This window comes from Phodopus roborovskii, unplaced genomic scaffold (genome assembly GCF_943737965.1).
Source record: "Phodopus roborovskii unplaced genomic scaffold, PHOROB, whole genome shotgun sequence".
Classification (NCBI taxonomy): Eukaryota; Metazoa; Chordata; class Mammalia; order Rodentia; family Cricetidae; genus Phodopus; species Phodopus roborovskii.
Window position 1 is genome coordinate 1,682,571 of NW_026126486.1, and position 19,755 is coordinate 1,702,325.

The window sequence follows — 19,755 nt, forward strand, 5'->3', positions numbered from 1 at the left end:
AGTCCCACTTTCCTGGCCCGTGCCTCATTTTGCCAGGATCCTGGCATCCCTAGGAAGTTCAGCTGGAACTGTCAGTCTAGTTAAGCCATCTTAGCTGCCCTCAGGCAAGGTAGCCTTCTTAGGTCAGGAGCCATAACTCAGTTTGTTTCCCTTCAAAATAGGACAACAAAGTCACTGCACTGGGGCATCAGGGAATTTTGAGGAGTGAAAAGATGAAAGCATCTTCTAGAAAAGTAAACTGAAGCCCCTGTGCCACATGGAAAAGGCCAAAGGACTCCTGTGGGACATTCTGTTACATGGTGAAAACTGTAGCCTGGGTTCTGGGTCTGGGACGATGGTGTTACCAGACTGGTGCCTCTTGGACACAGGAAAATGGTGCCAGTGAGCCACAAATTTCCCATCCATCTCTGTACCTGAAAGTCAGATGCACAGAGGACCATCTTTGGCAGAGGGGAGGACCCCAGGTGAGCAGAGGCCAAGATCAGAATTTCAGTCCCTCAAGAGGCCATTGTGTGGTGCATGATGCCCTTCAATGCATACACATACTCCCTTCCTCAAACTGCATTAACTCAGTTCCCATCCCTCCTGCCCACTAACAGGCTGAGTACATCAGCATCTTTGAGGGTACCACAGTGCCGGTATAGGAGGCAGTGAACACAGAAGGCTATGGTCCCTGGGTCCACAGTTTGTCCTAAACACCTCTCCATGCCAGGTACTGAGTCTGTAGGCTGCTTATGCAGACTGTGAAGTTGGGCAGAGCAGGAGTCTGAGAGGCTACAGAGAAACCTGAGTAACTGGCGTGGCCACACCACAAAGGCTTTCTCTGGGGCAGCCCGTGGCATCACCAGGGCCAAAGAATCAAAGGACGTGGCACACAGCCAATAGGCAGGGCAGGAGGGGCCCAGCACTGTTGGCCAGAGGACACAGCATAGCCACCGTGGTGATGATTTCCTCCTCTTTCTTTCCCTGTACCTCCCCACAGTGGCCCTACCACCTGAGAAACCTGACTGCCTGGGCAGTGGGGATGAGAAGAGAATGGAGAAACTCAGTGAACCTGGCCCCGGCTCCAAGAAGCAGCTGAAGTTTGAGGTAAGTTTCCTTGAGAGGGTTGTGATTCACGTGGTGCTCTCGAAGGAGGAAACTGAGGCCCATCTAAGTGGAGGGCCTCTTATGTGGATAGTTGCTTCTGTGGGAAGTCCTTCTTTCTGCTGCCTCTGGACCATGGCCTCAGCCATGGCCTCGCCACATGGGTGGTGGCCAGTACATACTACCAGGACCCTATGACAACGTGCAGGTGTACATGGGAAGGCAGGCTCTGGTCCATGGGCTTTTGCCTTCTTATAGGATCCTCAGATTCCTCAAGCCTTCTCTTTCACCCTGAGAGGCTGACCTGGGACTTACAGGGGCCTCCTATGGTATGGAAGAAACCAAGATAGGAGGCCCTAAGCAGGGTCTCAATTCTATCTGGGCCTCAGTTTCCAAACCACATGGATAACACAAGGGACGGGCCTTCCCAGAGCCCATTCTCCTGCTCTTCTCTGACCCCAGCAGTGGAGCAGAGTGGGCATCTGAGTTCCTTCCAGGCACAAGCACAGAGCGAGGGCTCAGAGTGAGGCTGAGTTCAGTGGAGGTTGCTGGCATCCCTCCCCCTCACCACTCACTGCTTCCCTGTCCCTCCCCGAGACCACAGGGCACAGCTCTGCTGTTGGCACAAAGCTGTAAGTTCAGGTCAAGTTCCTTCACATTTCTTCCTCTCTGGACTGTGGCATTAGTGAGTGTCTGCAGGGGTTCTAAAAGCATTTGGTGCTCCCACCCCAGAGTGTACAGTGGGTTGCCTTGCTCAGAAGACTGGGGCTTCCTGCCTTACCCCGGTGCTAATGGGACCCTACTGCTTGCCAGGAGACCAGCAATGAAATGGGTATGGTTCCTGGTCCCTGCCCTTGCAGATCAAGCAGTGTGGTCAAAGGGACAGACAAGTAACATAGCTAGCGAACCTACTGTGCGAAGCTTATGTGCAGGTGTGCTTGTGTGTGGCAGGGCATGTGCTGTATCACATCAAATACTTCCTCGGGAGTAGAGTGGGCACTTGGCAGGTGTCCGATTAGCATGCCATGGATGAGGGAAGGCTGACTTTGAACTCAGCATGGCTCACTTGAGAACTAGAGGGAACCAGCTTCAAGCTGCAGCTGCTAGCAGGAACGCCTTGCCTGCCATGCACACTCCCACCAGCCGGTGTTTTCCCTTGTGGTGGTGAGGCCTGTCTCCATGCTGTCTGAGCTGGGGCACCCTGTCTACACTGACTCCTGCCATTCTATTGATCAGGTCACCTCGGGGTCTTTGATGCCTGGCCCTGGAGGGCTGCAGTTGGCAGAGAAGAAGACTTGCAATGGAAGTATGAGAACTGTCCCCATGGTGGCAGAGAAACTGGGAACTCTGAGCTGGTGGAGGGCCACATGGCTAGGGACTTAATGTTCAGACAACCTTACAGGACAGAGGATAGATACAATCATTTTCTGGACTTTATATGAAAGGAAGATGAAGCCTCAGAAACACAGCGACCCGCCCAGGATGGTGCCGCTGTTGGGGCCATGCCAGGAGGAGTCTGGGCAGATTGGAGTTTTACCTCTTCACGTACAGCCTGTTGCTTCCCATTTCAGTTGCCAACCTGGGATTTTGCCTGGCTTTGTAGTCACTGGTCACTGTTACCTTTCAGACACTTCTCACCTTTGGTTGATGTTTGGCCCTGTGGGGCCACCGTCTCCTGTCAGGTTCCATGTATCTCCTTTGTCTTTGAACATTGCAGATTATTGGGACCCTGAGACCTGTATACCCTGCTCAGGCTCTGACCTCTTTCCTGGACTGGCCATGTCTTAGTCATTGTCCTTCTGTTTTCCCAGCATCAGGACATTGCTGGGGTGCCCATGGCCTTACCACTGGGCCCAAGGAAATGCCCTAGTTGGTAATTGAACACTTGTCTTTCTGTGCAGGAACTTCAGTGTGATGTTTCTGTGGAGGAGGACAGCCGGCAGGAATGGACTTTCACTCTGTATGACTTTGACAACAATGGCAAAGTCACCCGTGAGGTAAGTGTGCTTACCGCCAGTTGGCAGGCACAAGAGCTGGACTCAGCCTGAGTCTGCTGCCCCCTTTCCTGCCAGGTAAGGGCAGGTCTAGGGGAGGACTGTGGAGAAAGTCTGCTGGGAGTATCCTGAAGGGTGTGCTGGCACCTGTGAGTGGGGAGAAGAGACAAAATGAGTACAGCAAGCACCTCACATAGTCCAAGGTTGGGGTACCCCGGAAAGATCAGCAAAGTCCACAGCCTTCCCAGAGAGGGACCCCAGGTTCCAACAATCTATCCTTACTTCCTTCTCCTTGCAGTCCCCAATCTCTAGCAGCCACCCTTGATCGATTCGATGAGCCTCCAAGGCCACACAGAACAGGATCAAGCAGTAGCTGTGGCTGGTCTTGGCCCCTGTTCCCTTTCAGAGCCTTCTACACTTCCTCCCAAGTTTCCCTTACCCTCTCCACTCTCTGTGCCTCTATCTCTGCAAATGGAACGCCAGCTGTGTACCAGGCTGAGCACTCAGCAGGCCAGAAACAGTCTCAGTTCTCTGTGTGTTGCTCAGACAACCCGATGATGGAAGGGGTCAGGAAGGAACAGGGAGGCAGAGAGCAGCTTCTTGGAGAGACAGCCCTGTGCTAAGCTGGCTCAGCCATGCATCATGCCTACCTGGGAGTGTGCCTGTCTAGCTGATCTTTGGTTAAGAACTGAAGGAGACTGGCTTGTGTGACCTCTTTACAGAATAGATTTTTAGGGTCTTTTTAAGGCTCTGCAAGCAACCTAGATTTCATTCCAGGTACTAGGAAAAGCCAAGGCAGGCTCAGGCTCAGCATCCTTCCCTCTTCAGACCTTCCTGAGTTATAAGGAGGGGCCTGTTAGAAATGGTGCTTGGCACCTGTGTGGACATGTAAGAATGGGTTGTGGGTTTTGCACCCTCCTATGGCCCAGCATGTGGGCCTACAGTGTCTCTAGAGGCATGAATGCTTGGCCTCCATGTCTTCTTATCCCAGTCAAGTTGGGACAAGTATTAGCTTCTCCACAGCATTTGCAGGAAGTCACCTTTAAACTCTCAGAGGGAGATGTGGCTTACATAGCCTGCCTCTGTCCTGGGCTGTAGCTTGGGCAATGAGAACCAGGTGGGAAGAGGAGGCTGACTATGTTTAACCTTGCAGGACCCTGGCCTGTAGAGAATCCTAGTTCATCCTGTTGCAGCTAACAACAAAAGGAATGCATATCCGGGGGCTTACTTCAAGATGTGCAAGGCCAGGCCTTAACCATGCTGTTCCCTCTAGTCTCATCTTACTGTATATACTCTCCATGGCACTGAGAGTATATACAGCTCTAGCTAGATCCCTCCCTCTCAGAAATTCCTCCCATTCAAAATATCCATACACAGCCCAGAGTCAAATCTCTCTGGCTTCTAAGCCAGCCAGCCTAGATGCACAGGACACATGGGACTATCTGTGGCATCTTTGTCACACATGCCACAATGTAGATGGCCCGCCCTTAATGGCTGCCTTCATCCTTTCTTCCTAGTGTAGAGGTGCTGTAGTACCTCTTATGCATATCCCTTACTGCAAAGTCCTTGCAAGAAGGAATGTGGACAGACACTGGTTTCTGTTTTCTCATTCACATTTTTGGTGATGCGAGGATGAAGTTGCAAGGAAGGCAGGTGGTCCATCATACCCTGAAGCAAGCCTCTGGGCTGTGTTTTCTGATGAGCTAGGATACTAGCTTCGAGTTGAGGACCCTGCCTGGTCCCCTGCCCTCATCCCTAGCTATAAAGCTCCTCTTTAAACCTGCTGTATGCAGCTCTCCTTCTCTCCTTGCTAGTGTAAGTGCATGGAGTTTGGTGTGCCCAGGCAAACAGGCTCCTACCTACTGCATCTGCTGCCTGGAGCCCATGTCTGGGCTGAACTTGTGACCCTTTCAGGCTCTCAGACATATAGAAAGCAATTATGGTCACCAGTGTCAGTCAGCTTTCTGTACCAAATACTGTACCAAATACTGAGCTGCTCAACTTAAAAAGAGAACAGGCTTACTCCAGCCCACAATCACGTGGTTCTGTTTGTTGTCAGCGTTGTTCATTTGAGATATTTCTCAGAAGATTTTAGATTTCTGGCTTCTCTGAGTAGCCTCATCTCATAGAGTCAACCTAGTGGAATGTCCACCATGTTTCACAGGTATGCCTATGCCATGCTGGGCCCTGCATGCTTTTTGCCCATCACATATCTGCCTGGCTACAGCATTTCTAGAATTATTCATCTCTGCCCCAGCCTAAGGAGCGCCAAGTCTGTCGGAAGTCGTAAAGAATTGCTGGGCAGTACCTGAGTGTGCCTGGTGGATAGTGTTTTTCTTTCTTTCTTTCTTTCTTTCTTTCTTTCTTTCTTTCTTTTTTTTTTTTTTTTTTTTTTTTTTTTTTTTTTTAAAGCAAGTGACTGTCTCTTAGACAGCTGGCCAGATACCCAGAGCACAGAAGCCCTAGTAAGGGGTGCTTATATTCCTCACTCCAGTCAGAAGTCTCTGAGATCCTCAGAGGACACTGCTTGAATCTCCGCTCTAATTTAATAGGTAACAGGCCAGAAAGATTTGGTCAGTTTTCTCATAGATCAGGTTGTCTTCAGTGACACCTACCGCATACCACCTCACACTTCAACAGCAAAATCTAATCATATTACATCCTGGAGGCTGGAGTTTAGAGCTGAGGCAGCAGCCTCCATGGTGAGCCCTCCCTTCTAGTTTGTGGATGGCTGCCTTCTTACAGGAGAGATGGAGTGAGCTCCAAGAGCTGCAGAACAGCCACAACTATTCCATATACCCCTCTCCCATCCCCTTCAGGACCCCATTCACCTCCATCACTCACCAAGTCCAGCTACACTGTCCTTGGAGATGGCTTCAACAGAGGAGTGGGTGGGAGCATAATCCAGGTGGGCACGGGTATGTAGCCTCACTGGCTGCCTTTCACCTAGGAGGGTTGAGAGCTGGGTTTTAAACTCTTCCACTGCCTGGGTAAGGTGACTTAGGGAGGTTCCGCATCCCACTGAAGGCCCAGTGGCCCTCACAGTCACACACAACTCTGAGCCCATGAATTCCCTTCCTTCTGTGCTCTTGCTCCTCATCCCCTCCCTGAGATTTTTTTTTTTTTTTGACCACACCCACCATTCTTCCTCCAGCTCTCTTGGAAGGAGCTGGGGCCTTCGGCACTGCGACAGACAGTTGGTGACTTCCAGGTTAGAGTACATGGTGTGCCTGCTTCCTCCCAAACAGGACATTACCAGCTTACTGCACACCATCTATGAGGTGGTCGATTCCTCTGTGAACCACTCCCCCACATCAAGCAAGACCCTTCGGGTGAAGCTCACTGTGGCCCCTGATGGGAGCCAGAGCAAAAGGAGTGTCCTTTTCAACCATACTGGTGAGAGCTGTCAGAATGGGTACTCACTCTGGGAAAGACGGGAAGGACCCGAGTGAGCCGGGAGGGTGGGAGGAGAGCCAGCTTCCATGGAGTGTTGCTCGGTTTACTTAAGGCTTCAACGGGTCCTTGAAGGACCTCTGTGCTGGGGGGGGGGGAGCGGGGAGGCAGGGGAAGCCCTGTGTGAGCAAAGGCACAGAGATGAGACTGGGTATAACAAGAAGCTATAGGAACATGTAGTAGAGAGGGTAGCAGGCCAAGCCTTGGGGGAAGCTTGTGAATCTGGAGAGGTTAATGGGACAGGCATCTGGATTGGTCTTCACTGGGCAAGCCCACCCAAAGTTCCCACAAAGCTGTGGTGAAGCATGGTGGGTGGTGCTTGAGGGCATACTGCCAGGCAGTCACTGGCAGAGCAGGAGTAGGTACTGACTAGTGTTTCTTGGGTTTCTGGAGTACAGATCTGCAGGGCACGAGGCCCCGGGCAGACACCAAACCTGCTGAGGAGCTTCGTGGTTGGGAGAAGAAGCAGCGAGTCCCTCTCAGGTATGGCATGCACAAGCAGAGGCAGCAGCCTCATGCCCGTCAACATATATTGAGCACCAGCTGGATATATGCATGAAGGACTTTGAGTAGCAGGTGCTATTCTGGGTCCTTTGCTGGGGCCATGGATTTATTCCAGAAGCACAGATTTATAAATCAGACTCTGAATTTAAAGACAAAACACAGGAAAACAAAAAACAAACAGCCCCCTCCCCGAGCTATAGCCCTTCACTGTATTCAATATAAAAATGCTTCAGATTCTCTGTATGTGCTCTGGATTAGCATGTGTTCATTGTTCCTGACATGTTGTGCGGCATACATGGGGTTAGGGCAGCACCTTGGGACCTAGCACAACTGGTCTTTCTACCGGAGTCTATGTGCACATGCCTTCATAGCAGTGAGACAAAACCCCAAATCTCCGATCCCTTAGGATGGCCTGGCTGTTCGGTGGGCTATGAGAACCTTCAATTTCAGAGTTCTTACTTTCAGAATTATAGAGAAGGGCTTATAACTCTGCAGTTATCTCCTCCTTTGTCACATCTGCATAAATGGGGAAGGTAGGCTGTTTAGAGAAAAACACCCCATAATGGCATCAGGGCAGCGGGCGAGTGTGGCATGTCTGGTGCCAAAGGGCCTGGCTGGAGCAGGACCAGTCGTGATGTGAACATGAGGAGACAGGTCATTGCCAGGGCACTGCTGGGTGGACAGTTAACTGATGCAGGCTCCAGGCTGGCTGAAGACTGGTGGGGCTGGGTCCATTGAGTAGAACTTGGGATGAAATCCCAGGCTGTGAGGTTTCTGTCTCAGACTCCCTTCTCCAAGTCACAGAGGAGAACGAGTGATGAGCTGCGTAAATACGGGTAGCTGGTGGTCTGGTGGCTTCCCAGAAGACTTCAGGGCCTGTGCTTCTTCCTACTCAACATACTTTTTGTCACAGGTTCCAGGGTGACAGTCACCTGGAGCAGCCCGGCTGCTACCATCATTGTGTGGATGAGAACATCGAGAGGAGAAACCACTACCTAGACCTGGCGGGGATAGAGAACTACACGTCTCAGTTTGGACCCGGTAAGGGCCTGCTGGGTGGGGCCTACACCAGAAACACAGTGCTGGGTAGCGGCCATTGTTCACTGAGGACATGTGAGAGGCTCTTCTCAGAGGAGCTAACATTAAAGATGTTTTCAAAAGGAAAGTAATTCTTGGGCAAAGCTGAGCAACACCCAAGAGAATGAGAGGGCTTCAAATCCAGCAAAAGCAATAATAGTCCTACCCAGGCCATCACAGCTCTGGTGGATGCTTGGTCCAGGAAAGCTCTGCTCTGCCGGCCTCTGTGTCCCTGGACCTTGTCTCACTCCTGCTCCCTCTTAAATTGCATTCTCTGGGATTCCTCTGAATTTCCCTATATGTACATTGAATGCTCCGCCCACCTTAGTTCACCCCATTCGTCATCATCTTGCCCGACCTCTCAGCAGATGGGAAGCTTCCCTTTCCTGCAGGGCAGTGAAGGACAGGAAAGGGTCAATAGCTCAGATAGAGAAGCGATGGCCCCTGGTAACCCCAGGGCAGCCCAGTGTACACAGTGGGCTGGCATTCACGAAGTATCTGTTGGATTGGTTCCCAGGCTCCCCATCGGTGGCGCAGAAGTCAGAGCTGCCCCCTCGAATCTCCAACCCCACTCGCTCTCGCTCCCACGAGCCAGAAGCCGCCCACATCCCACACCGGAGGCCCCAAGGTGTGGACCCGGGCTCCTTCCACCTCCTTGACACCCCATTTGCCAAGGCCTCAGAGCTCCAGCGACGGCTCCGGGGTACTCAGGATGGGAGCAAGCACTTTGGGAGGTCCCCCAAGGCCCAGGGCAAGAACATGGGAATGGGCCACGTGGCCAGAGGTGCAAGAAGCAAGCCCCAGTTGGTGCCCACTGCCCACACTGTGTCCCCCTCTGCCCATTTGGCCACCAGTCCAGCCCTCCTCCCCACCCTGGCACCCCTGGGGCACAAGAAGCACAAGCATCGAGCCAAGGAGACCCAGGCAAGCTGCCGGGGTCTGCAGGCCCCACTGGCTGCAGGAGGTGCCACCGTCATGGGGCGGGAGCAGGTGAGGGAGCTGCCTGCTGTGGTGGTGTATGAGAGCCAGGCTGGGCAGGCCGTGCAGAGACATGAACACCACCACCACCATGAACATCACCACCACTATCACCACTTCTACCAGCCCTAAACCCCACCAGGCCGCCACATGAAGGACCCGCCCCCACGCCTCAAGGCATTATTATTCTATTAATTATTGTTATAATTATGACAATTATTGTTATTAATAATTATTGTTACTCCACTAATATTTAGCTAGCCTTCATGTAGAAGATATATGGAAACACAGAACTAAACTTTTATTTATATGTTGTGGGGGTTGTAGAACGCACCCAAGAAGTGACTCTGGGTTTGGAAGGGTCCTTGGGCCACCCCAGCTGCAGGGTCCACGCAGATCTTCCCAGACCACAGGCGTCCTCCGCCCAGCCGCCCCACTCCAAGCTCTTCCAGGAGAGCATCCTTGCCTGGCCCAGCTTCAGAGACCCTCAAGAGCTCCAGAGGACGACAGCTGCTACCTCTCAGTGTTATTCTGGTCTGACTTCGCCCTTAACTGACTGTAAGACTTTGGTGGACTGCCATTGCGATGGCCTCCCTGCCCTGTGTTTTCACACCTCAACCTAGACACCTTAGCTGTGGAGTTACTGCCTCACCTTTCCAAAGGGAACATGGCCTTGGCCCAAGCCAACCCCATCCCTTCTTTCTCCATGCACAGTGTGGAAGCACCCCTCTCCTCCTGCCCCCCCCAACTTGCTTTTGCAGGATGTACCTGTTTAAGGATTGTCCTTGAAGCCAGCCTTCTCCTTTTGGAAACGGCTACCGAGAGAAGCAGCCACATAAAGAAGTGTGGTTTCCCAAGATGGCACCATTGTATGATGGAGAGTGTGAAACCTGAGTTTGCCATCAGCAAATACACTTTGTGGCTCTCTAGCAGCCTTCGTATCTATAGGTAGATGCTGCCTGTCCGTGTCTCGGTATCTTTCCATAAATACACTCTCAGGTATCTTTGCTGGCATGCAGAAGTCACTGCGCTGCTCTGTGGAAACTCCTGCTACCCAGATGTATCCCATGTGCTTCATGTAAGGGCCGCCTGTCCATCGGATGTAAGCAGCCATCCCTCTCTCAGAAGAGGTCATTTCTTTGGGTTTGAAACCTGCAGTTTTGGAGAAACCTGCTTGGGTATAGAAACTTAGAGTGGACTGGGGATGGCAGCTGAGACCCTGGGGCAGCATACTTCACAGAACAGGATTTTATCAGACAAGGGCCTTGGGAAACCAGAAAAGGGCCACTGTCAAGTAGTTGGGACCTGTATGTAATACAGATGACATTTTCTGGTGGAGAAGTTTGAGGAGGGCTAAATTAAAGGTGACTATCAACACTGAGGGAGAGTAGAACCCAGACTAACTCAGCCACCCCTGTACCTGAGAGGTGAGGTTGAAAGTCACCTGGAGCTGTGACCTTCATTCAGCGAATGTGGCAGGCTGTGTGGAACCCAGGGGTGGATGTCCTGACTCCCTTCCCTGCCTTTCCCACATACTTCTGTAGTGGCATCTGCTGAAGAGCTTGGGAGGGGTAGGAGTTACATGGGCTCTTATTCTTGAGGGCCCAGACCAAGTCTGACCCCAGAAAGAAATGATCGCGGCTGTCTGTCCTGTCCCTGTCTCTTGAGTTTAGCATGGTTGGTTAGCATGTATCTGGAGGTAGTGAGCAATGGTTGTTTTTATGGTGTTGATTGTCCTGGTTGCTGGTGTGCTTGGGACTGGTTGATGCAATCTTCAAGACATCACTATGAGGAAGCAGGAAGTAAAAGTCCAGGGACTGCATCTGAGGCTCAGAGAGGTCAAAAACCTGCTGGAGATATGCGGTAGGTGGCAGTGCTGGGTTCCAGTCTTCAGGATCCCTAACACTGTGAAGGGTATGAGCCCTGGCTTTTCCTCACATGAAGCTGTGAGTTTCTGTTGGACTAGAATCCAACTCACAGGAGGTGACCGCAACCAAACCAAATGAGCAAGTCATTGTGGCAGCTGGCTTTGAGATGACAGGATCCAGTGTGAATGAAACAGAAGTTTGTTCCTGAGCCCACCCCCCCCCCCACACACACACACCCTCACCCCATGTCAGCAGGCTTGAGCTACGGATGGATATTCCTATTCCGGGTCCAGGGCCAGGAGGAAAGAACTTTCTAGGAGACAAAAGCCTGATGAGGGATTGTGATTGACTGCATTTGAATAAGGTAATCACCCCTAGAACAATCACCATGGCCCACCTGGTATGTGCCCACTTGCCACAGCAGGCAGGGTCAGCACGATGACAGCAGTACCAGGGATGGGGGAGGGGACAACCAAAACAAAACAAAACAAAAAACCCAGCGACCTCTAGGCCCAGAGTCGACACAAGCAACTTTGCCTAGGGAGTAGGAGCTGCTGACTCCAGGTCCTCAGCTCGGGGAAGGAGGTCCCTGCTGCTCTGGGATTTTGTTACTTCTTGCTAACTTTTAAAAGCCACTTATAAAAATAGTACTGTGTTCATCCATAAAAGCCCATAGAAGCCTAGAGTAAATGGCAACTCACCAGGCTCCATCCCAGCATCCATGTCCAGATGCCCTCCAGGACCGCGGTGCAGTGTGGTGGTTGGGACAAAGACTGCAGGGGCTCAAGGCCTGACGTGAAGTGATGTGCCGTGGGTTTCTCCCTTGTGAGCACCATCCAGATGCTGCTGTCTTCATCACTAGAATGAATGCATTTTACAGAATAGCTCCCATTTAAATTTTGTTAATTAAAAAAAATTCAGAGTTTGAAGCAGTTGTGTGTAGCAGTAACCTTGAACTCACCACCCAGAAGTTTCAAATACTGACATTTTGCACTATTCCTTTCTGATCTATTTTTAAGAGAGAAAACCCGGCAGTTATGCTCAATCCCCTCCCCACCCTGTTCTTTTATTTTTATCCAAGGAGCAGCATAGTGTTCATTCTTAGGCTCTTTTCTCTGCAGCCCAGTGTACTTGGGGACCTCCCCCTGAGTCACTGAACTCTGTCCCCCTAACAGCTGCTCAGCCCTCTCCTGCTCAGGAGCACTGTCTCTTTGGGTCGTCTCTCATCCTTTGCTATGACACGCAGCACAGGTCCTTGTATGTAACTTGTCTCGCTCTTTACTCCAGACAGAAAGTGGCAGAAGGTGTCAACATAGAGCTCCTGCTTTCAAGAGCAAGTGTGGTGTCTATTTTGAAGCTACTGTGAGTGACCTCTTAAAAGTGGTTATAGCAAATAATTAGGAGGAGCCGGAAGAAGAAAGGAAAGAGGGAGGAAGGTAGGAGACAAAGTTGGAGCCTGTGTGTAGATGTGACCCAGTTCCCGGGCACAGCTGCTGCTTCCCTGGCCCCTGAGCTCTTAGCACCCAGCCTCCCTGGAGCATGGAGAAGTATCTGGGTTTTTTTTTTTTTCTGAATTTTAGGCATCATGGCCATGATGAGCAAGAACAAGAGGCCAGGGCATTGCCCTGTTCATCCCCGGCTGGGCATGAGCAGCCAGGCAACTCCATTTCAGTGTCTTTCTCCCATGTTCATGAACAGCCATGAAAATGCCCACTATGGCACCTGTCAAGGATGGAACCTCTGTTCAGACCTGTTCATGTCAATTATGTGCTTTCCACCAAATCTCTATCTGTTCACCAGAGATTGAGGGCCCAGCTGAGTGCTAGGGAGAGTCCTGAAGAGCTGACTAAAGGGTTCACACTTCTAGGCTTTTGCACAGCCTCCAGGCAGGCCCAGCCTGAGAAGTGTCTTTGGTGATCGACTTAGAAGCACAAATGGGTAGCAGCATTGCTGTCACAGAATCCTGCTCCCCAGCTCCTGTAGTGTGCTTGTTCTGTTCCCAGGCAGTAGGCGCAGGCTGAAGACTAGAACTCTGGTGTGGATATTTTGGGGTGCAGAAGAGAAGAACAGTGGGGTTTTAGCGGGATTTGTTGCAGGGGCCCTGGCTGACCCCACCAAGTCATGTCCTAGGGTTGAAAGGGAGAGCCTAGCTGTCATAACTGAGGTTAGTTACTTGGTCCCACATCCCTTGACTCTGACCTCATAGTGCACCATCGTCCTGAGATTCCGGCCCAACCTTTTCAGCGCTGGCTTCCTTCCTCCTCCTTCACCAAGTGTTGGCCTGTGTGTGCCCCAAATGTCTTACAGTTTACTTATAACTCATCAGTCTGTGGTTACAAGGAGCTGGCAAACTTGAGCAGGATTTGGACAGAACAAAGAATCGGGCCTCACTGCTCAGAGATGAGCATCTCAGATTCAGCTGGCCATTCCCTGACCACACCCCTACCATGTTTATCTCTAGAGTACTCTATCCGTATACACTTTCCCAGTATGTAGTGATCGACAACTGTGTCAGGAAGAGTATTCATGTCAATCAAAAGTGCTCACATGAACCAAAGCAGACCTCATCTTTATGGGCTTTCACGGAGCTCACAGTTCTATAAGTCTAGGAATGAGCATAAAGATATGGATGAGTCTAAGCAAGGCTGGAGGCAGAGTGGGTAGAGAGAGCAGAGGGATTGGGGAAGGTTAAGCAAAACCAGTGGTGTATGGGAAAGCTGGAAAATTCCATTGCTTTGTAAGATAATTAAAAATAAATCTTTTGAAAAAGGAGTTTAAACAGAGGTACCATGCATGAGCAGAGACTGCTACTCCCAGAAACCATGATTTATTAAACAAAGATTCCAGTGCCAGGTTTGGGATATCTTTATCCATTGTTAGTCAGGGAGTCCCCAGAGATGCCCCAAATACATCTATTGCCATTGATTTTGGCTGCCATCATGACTGGATCCTAAGACCCTACCGCTGAAGAGACAAGATGACTTAGATTTGACAGAAGTCAAGCTAGAACTGGCCTGAAACTCCCTAATGACTTTCATATTGCCAGGGGTGCTACTCAGACTACTGGGGGAGAAGAGTCATCAGTATTACCCAACGGTGAGCCCTGGATGCTTCAATACCAACCTTCCAGGCAGATGTGCCACTGGTACAATGGTGGCACAAGGTTACAAGGATTTTCTGATTGCTTCTGAGGCCTGCCCCGCAGGAGGAAATTCATGCCTGGTACTGTAAATCATCAAAAGCCCGGGGAGGTCATATCCCTGGGCTGGCAGGGGTGAGCCACCTTGTAAATAGTCATGTTTATACCCATAGATTAGTGCTTCTTTTTTGCAATGGTCAGTAGTTAATGCAGACCCATAACTGGTTAAAGTGAATATTTTGGTCAAATTTCAGTCCTAATTGAAAATAAGTGACTGTTGAGTGTCCATCCCTAAATGGAACATCTATATCAAGTCCCTGCCCCCAAGGCTCAAGAAACATTTCAGAAGAGGGGACTGGAAAAGAATGTTAAGAGCCAAAGAATGGGACAGGTGTCTCCTGTACGTGGCATGGGCCACTGCGTTTATAAACACAGAGAGGCTGTGGGTTACATGCATGAGATTGAACCCAATACCATGGGTGGGGCAGGGTAAGGAAGCCCCATGCCTATTTAAGGAGTTACTGGGAGTTCATGAATGTTGGGGGAGGGGGAGTCATTTTCCTTCGAGGACATAGTAGGTGGTAAGTCACCCCTGGTCCAGTACACAGCCCATGCCCACACAGCCATCCAAATCAGACTTAGTGGGTGATCAGGAAGGAGAGTTCCAAAGGGAGCTGGAGAGGATGGGAGAATTGAGAGATGGAGCTGAATTTGGTCAAGATACATTATATACATATGTGACATTGTCAAAGAACAAACTCTTTAAAAGAAAGGGGTGGGGCATGCAAGGATGGACATCTGGGCCCTTCATGCCCCCCTGGTAATAGCTGAACTGGTGGTAGGAGGCAAGAAAGGAAAAAACGAACTTGCACCCCTCTGCCAGCAAAGCGGGGGAGGGAGGGTACAATATTGACTTTAACGTGGGGATTTTAAAAGCCCCTATGTTCCCACTTTGTGCTTTGCTTCTCACAGGCAACCCAGGACCTTTGAAGTCTGCCTGGCCCAGTGGGGAGCAGCTTCTGCAGAGACAGATGCAGGAGGGGGAGGGCTTCTGTGGAGAGGAGACGTGGGAGGGGCGGGGTCCAGCTTTTGTGGAAAGGAGATGCTGAGAAGGGCCAAGGGGAGGGCTTCTGTGAAGAAGAGATGCGGGGAGGAGCTGGGGGCGGGGTTCTGTGCAGAGAGGGGGTGCAGGAGGGCCGAGGGGCGGGCGGGTTTTTATGAAGAGGCTGTGCTCATGGGGGTGGGAAAGGGGCCAGGGGCGGCGGAAGCTATTAGGCACGCTCCAGCAAAAAGGCCGCAAATCCAATGATAATGTACATCTGTTTCAGGACTTTATAAGCTTTGAACATTTTTTATGGGCAGATAAGTGGGTCGTTTTCTTACCATAACTTAGAACTTCAAAGCAGAATGTGTGGATGATGCAAATTGCTGAAATATGAGATTTTCCTACAAAGAGGCTTCCAAAAAAGACAGGAGGAAAGGATAGGAGGGACCGAAGGCTAATTGATGCCACAGCCTTTTATGTACACTGCAAAAACGGGACAGAAATTGATTTTTATGAAAACTTGATGGGAGATGTGTGTGTATGTGTGTGTGTGGGGGGGAGCTGCCTGCTCCCTCCTGTGGGGTCTGAGGTGGCAGTGTGGGGCTGCCCAGGCTAAGGTCAGCACTGCTGACATAGCCTCTGCTTGCTTCCAAGGGTCACAGCAGTAGGGATACTAGGACACTTCTGGGCCAGCCAAGGATGTATCAACACAAGGCCTAGAACACCCAAGGAGCTCACAGGGCATGAAGGGTTTGGGAGAGCCTTGGAAGAGGCACTTTGTGGGAATAGCATGACCCTGTACCCCAGCATTTCCATACAGTTTCCTGTGTTGTTTTTATCTGCCCCCATCCCCTCTAACAGTAAGCCTGGGAGCTCCAAAGAGGGGGCTTAGTAAACACACTACATGTACTTAGTGAATGAATGAATGAGATGAGATGACAAAATGAAACTTCTTGGCAAGAAGGGTCACCCTGCCATTTTCATGATTTTCTGAACTCACCATGGACAGTTATACTGGAAAAGATGTTATGTCTGGGTTTATGTTTGACCCTGACACCCTTTCTGTCCCTAAGGATGTAGCTAAACTAGCCTGGGCAAAGAGATCTGTTTTGCTATTGATTGTTTTAGGTAAGGTCCTGTGGATGGACTATGGCCTATGAGATGTAAAGGTGTAGTCCTCGAGGTACTTGTGATATGTTAAGGCTGCAGCCATCTGGCCAGCTGCCTGAGACTAGTAGGCTGTGGGGGGCCCAGAGGCCACCACTGAGTTACAGCTCCTGTAGTACCTGGCAGCCATCCAGTTATGTGGCTTTTTTTCTGGAGGGGATTTCAAGACAATAATTTGGTTACATGTTTATTTTGAGGTAAAACACCAGGAGGGGAAGGAGGAAGCCAAACAGAAGGGAGGCGCTGCTGAGGGACACTCCCATTGTAATCTTGCTCTTCAGGAGAGTATAGAGAGCTTCCGGTAGACACACCACCCGCCTACTGCCCACCCTTACAGAGCCCAGGAGCTGGGAGATTATTCACTCATTCCTTCAGTCACTTGTTGGGGGCAGCTTAGCTCACTGGGTGACACCACAGCTATGGTGACACAGAGGCTTAAACAGAAAGGCAGGTGCGGGCAGTGGAGATAGATGACACTAAGGCTCAGCTGATCCCTGCACAGGCAGAGCCTAGGATTTAGGATTGCCGAGGATCCCAATCCTTGCTTCCTAGAGTGCTGGTGGTGGGGGCTCAGAGGATCAGCTGAGGTTGGGTAAGGGGAGGTCTGTTTCCTGGGAGCCCATCCGGATCTAGGAGAGGTGTCATAGTGACCCTGAAGTTAAAATGTATTCAGCAGTAGCTGGAGTTGAGGGTGTGGCTCAGAGAGTCTTGTCTCCCACCCTCTGACATACTGTCGCCATCAAGGACCTCAGGTCTCAGTTTTGTGACATATGTCTCCACAAAGATGTTCCTTCTCTCCCCCGTAGCCACCCATTCCTGGACCCCATTCTGGATCCACCTCCAAAGAAGACAGGAAGCCCTCCATCTCCCTCGTTCCTGTTAGGTCCCTCAACTGCTCCCCTGTGCTGGCCACCTTCCTCTTCATCCATTGGCTGTCCTGTCCTAGAGTCTTTGGGATCTACATTTGCATTCCAAGCACCTCCTCATCTTCATGACAACTGCCTGGGGTCCAGGGCTCTCAGGTCAGATGAACAATGGTCATTGTCTCTGCCACATTGCCATGGATTTGTCTCTGACCCCATGAGACCTTTCTGTAGCAGGTCTCCTGGTCTCAGGGCAGTTTGTCTGGGTCCCAACCACAGTTCCCTTAGCTCACCATTTGCCCTTAGACTCTACAAAGATGCCCTCCAACCACCCCACTCCCAGTCTTCCCTCTCCTCTCTCCTTTACCAGTGCAGCCTTTGGTTCAGAGTTCAAGAGTAAGGACCCTTCCCAGCCTGTCTCACAATTAAATGATGTAACTAACTCCTGGTCAATAGTGTAGCTCCCGGGGCCCTTCCTTAGACGTGGCTTACTATACACATATAAACTCTTCTACCCTGTCTCTCCCTCTGTTTAACTATATGGAAAACAGAAGTCATGGCTACAATTTTAGCCACCAAAATGGATCATGAGGATAGAGACTATACCCTAGAGATGGAGGGGTGGCGGGAAGAAGGCTCTGTCCCTAAGGACTTGGAGGAGCAAGGCCTCTATGCCAGGGGTGAATGTCTGTGTTTAGACTATTCTGTGAGAAGAAATAAACTTCACTCTGTTTGAACACTCTCACTTGGAGCCAAACTAAGTCTCAACTGAAGTTGCTTTCTTGATATCATAGCCTGTTCCATTTCTTCTAGCCTGGGGTTTGTCACATTCGTCTTTACCTCATCTTCCTTCTAAAACTATGTCATACATGGGTCCATGGCACCTGTCTGTGAATTCGTTGCTGGTTCTTTACAAATAAAAGGCTATTCTAACAGTGATATCATTCAGGCTTCAGTCCTGGCCCCCTTCTCTTCCCCTCAGCCTCCCTTCCTGGGTCTCATCTGTTCCATGGCTTCAGTGACTATTCTCAGGCTAACAGAGTTCTACTGGCATGTGCCTTGAACTCACTCTCTCACCCTCAAACTTGTTCCCAACTTGGCAGATGACAAAGAGAGTCCTCCAAGTAGCCCATCCACAATTCCTCCCTTGTCTCCCAGCCTGGGGACAGCTGCTTTATGGGCTTGCTCCATTTTGTTGGTTCCTAGTACCACACACAGAAAGCATGCTTGCACACCAATACGGTCAAGTTTCCCCATACAGACTCAGCCCATGGCTCTGGGGACAAGGACTCGGCTCCATACATGCCAGGCTGGGCCTCAGAGTAACTCCCACACCCATTTCCCACCTCGTCTTTTCCACTTGCACCTTCTGGCTTCGCCTACTGTTCATCCTGAGGTCCCCGGACGCTAAGCGTTCTCCGGATTCTCTTGCCAGCACACTCTGCTGCTCCTTTTGGTGCTGCCTATCTATGCTTGTCTCTCCTCTCCCACCTCTGGTCTTAGCTTGGGTTCTCCAAAATGTACACTGAGCAGAGAGCAAGATTGGAGATAACCAGTCAGTGTCAGGACACTGCTGGGGGCAATGGCCCTCTCAGACCAGGACAAAGTGTTTCTGGGTGACCAGCTCCTGGATGCAGAATGGATGCAGGTATATGCTGTTCTGACTTGTGTGCTCCTAGGGGTGTGGACTCCTCATTTCCTGCCAGGAAGAAGGCCTTAGGGTTGGCAGGAAGATGAGATTCGAGTCTGCCCTAGGAGGACATGTAAGCGGCAGTCAGCCACCACAGCTCTATGAGTCTGGAGTACATTTAGTTCAATACTCAACTTTTCCAGGTGAACCCTGGCTCAAGTTCAGGCAGATGCCCTTTTCCTGGCCTGAGAGTGGGTAGACAGGCCCTTGATCCTGCTACTGGAACCTTCCTTGTTCAGGTGTCCAGAGTTCGGAGGAGGCAAATCAGCCCTTGGGAAAAATCTACCATTGATTCTTAAAGCCACTGTGGTCTGCAGGTTCTCTATCATGCCCATTTTACAGGTGAGGACTGTGAGGCTGGGACACTGTACCACCGGCCTATAACAGCTGCCCTCAGTTCAGAGCCTCATGCACTGTGGTGTGTGCTTTCATTTGCTCCCATACCCCAGCCTCCTTTCTCAGGCCTTCCCTTCTCTGAGTGTCTCTTGACCACTTAGATGTAGGGTGATTGTGGTCATCTACTGGCTCCCATGTCTTTAGTTGAAGCAAGTCACGTGGCCCAGCCTACAGTCTTGGAAGTGAGACATGACTTCCCAAAGCACAGTGCCGTCTGCCTTCTGCCTCTGCCTCACATGCAGGCACATTCCAGGTGATGCCCCACTGGCATGGAAGCCCTGCATGGCCATGCATTTGCTCTGCAGTCCCAGGTGGATTGTTTTCTTCATCTGCAAATCTTTGCATGTTTCCCTCTACCATGCATTAGCCAGTCTGAGCAGGGAGGGCCATCCCTACACTGCCATCAGCAAGGATGGGGATATCCACAGTCCACACTGATGCAGAAGGCCACACGTGATCTCGGGGTTCCTCCCTGTCTTCCAACACAGGTCCAGT

The 19,755-nt window shown here is 50.9% G+C and overlaps 1 protein-coding gene across 3 annotated transcripts in view; it reads left to right on the plus strand.

Moving 5' to 3' along the window:
* Nkd1 (NKD inhibitor of WNT signaling pathway 1) overlaps positions 1-10,099 on the plus strand; it is a 68,738-nt gene extending 58,639 nt beyond the window's left edge. For all 3 annotated transcript variants that reach the window (XM_051195086.1, XM_051195087.1, XM_051195089.1), the window contains 6 exons: positions 983-1,089; positions 2,988-3,083; positions 6,329-6,476; positions 6,932-7,016; positions 7,951-8,078; positions 8,632-10,099. In XM_051195086.1, coding sequence (XP_051051043.1) covers positions 983-1,089; positions 2,988-3,083; positions 6,329-6,476; positions 6,932-7,016; positions 7,951-8,078; positions 8,632-9,224 — 1,157 coding nt within the window. In that variant the 3' untranslated portion in view covers positions 9,225-10,099. The remainder of the gene's footprint in view (positions 1-982; positions 1,090-2,987; positions 3,084-6,328; positions 6,477-6,931; positions 7,017-7,950; positions 8,079-8,631) is intronic.
* Positions 10,100-19,755: the final 9,656 nt, after the last annotated feature.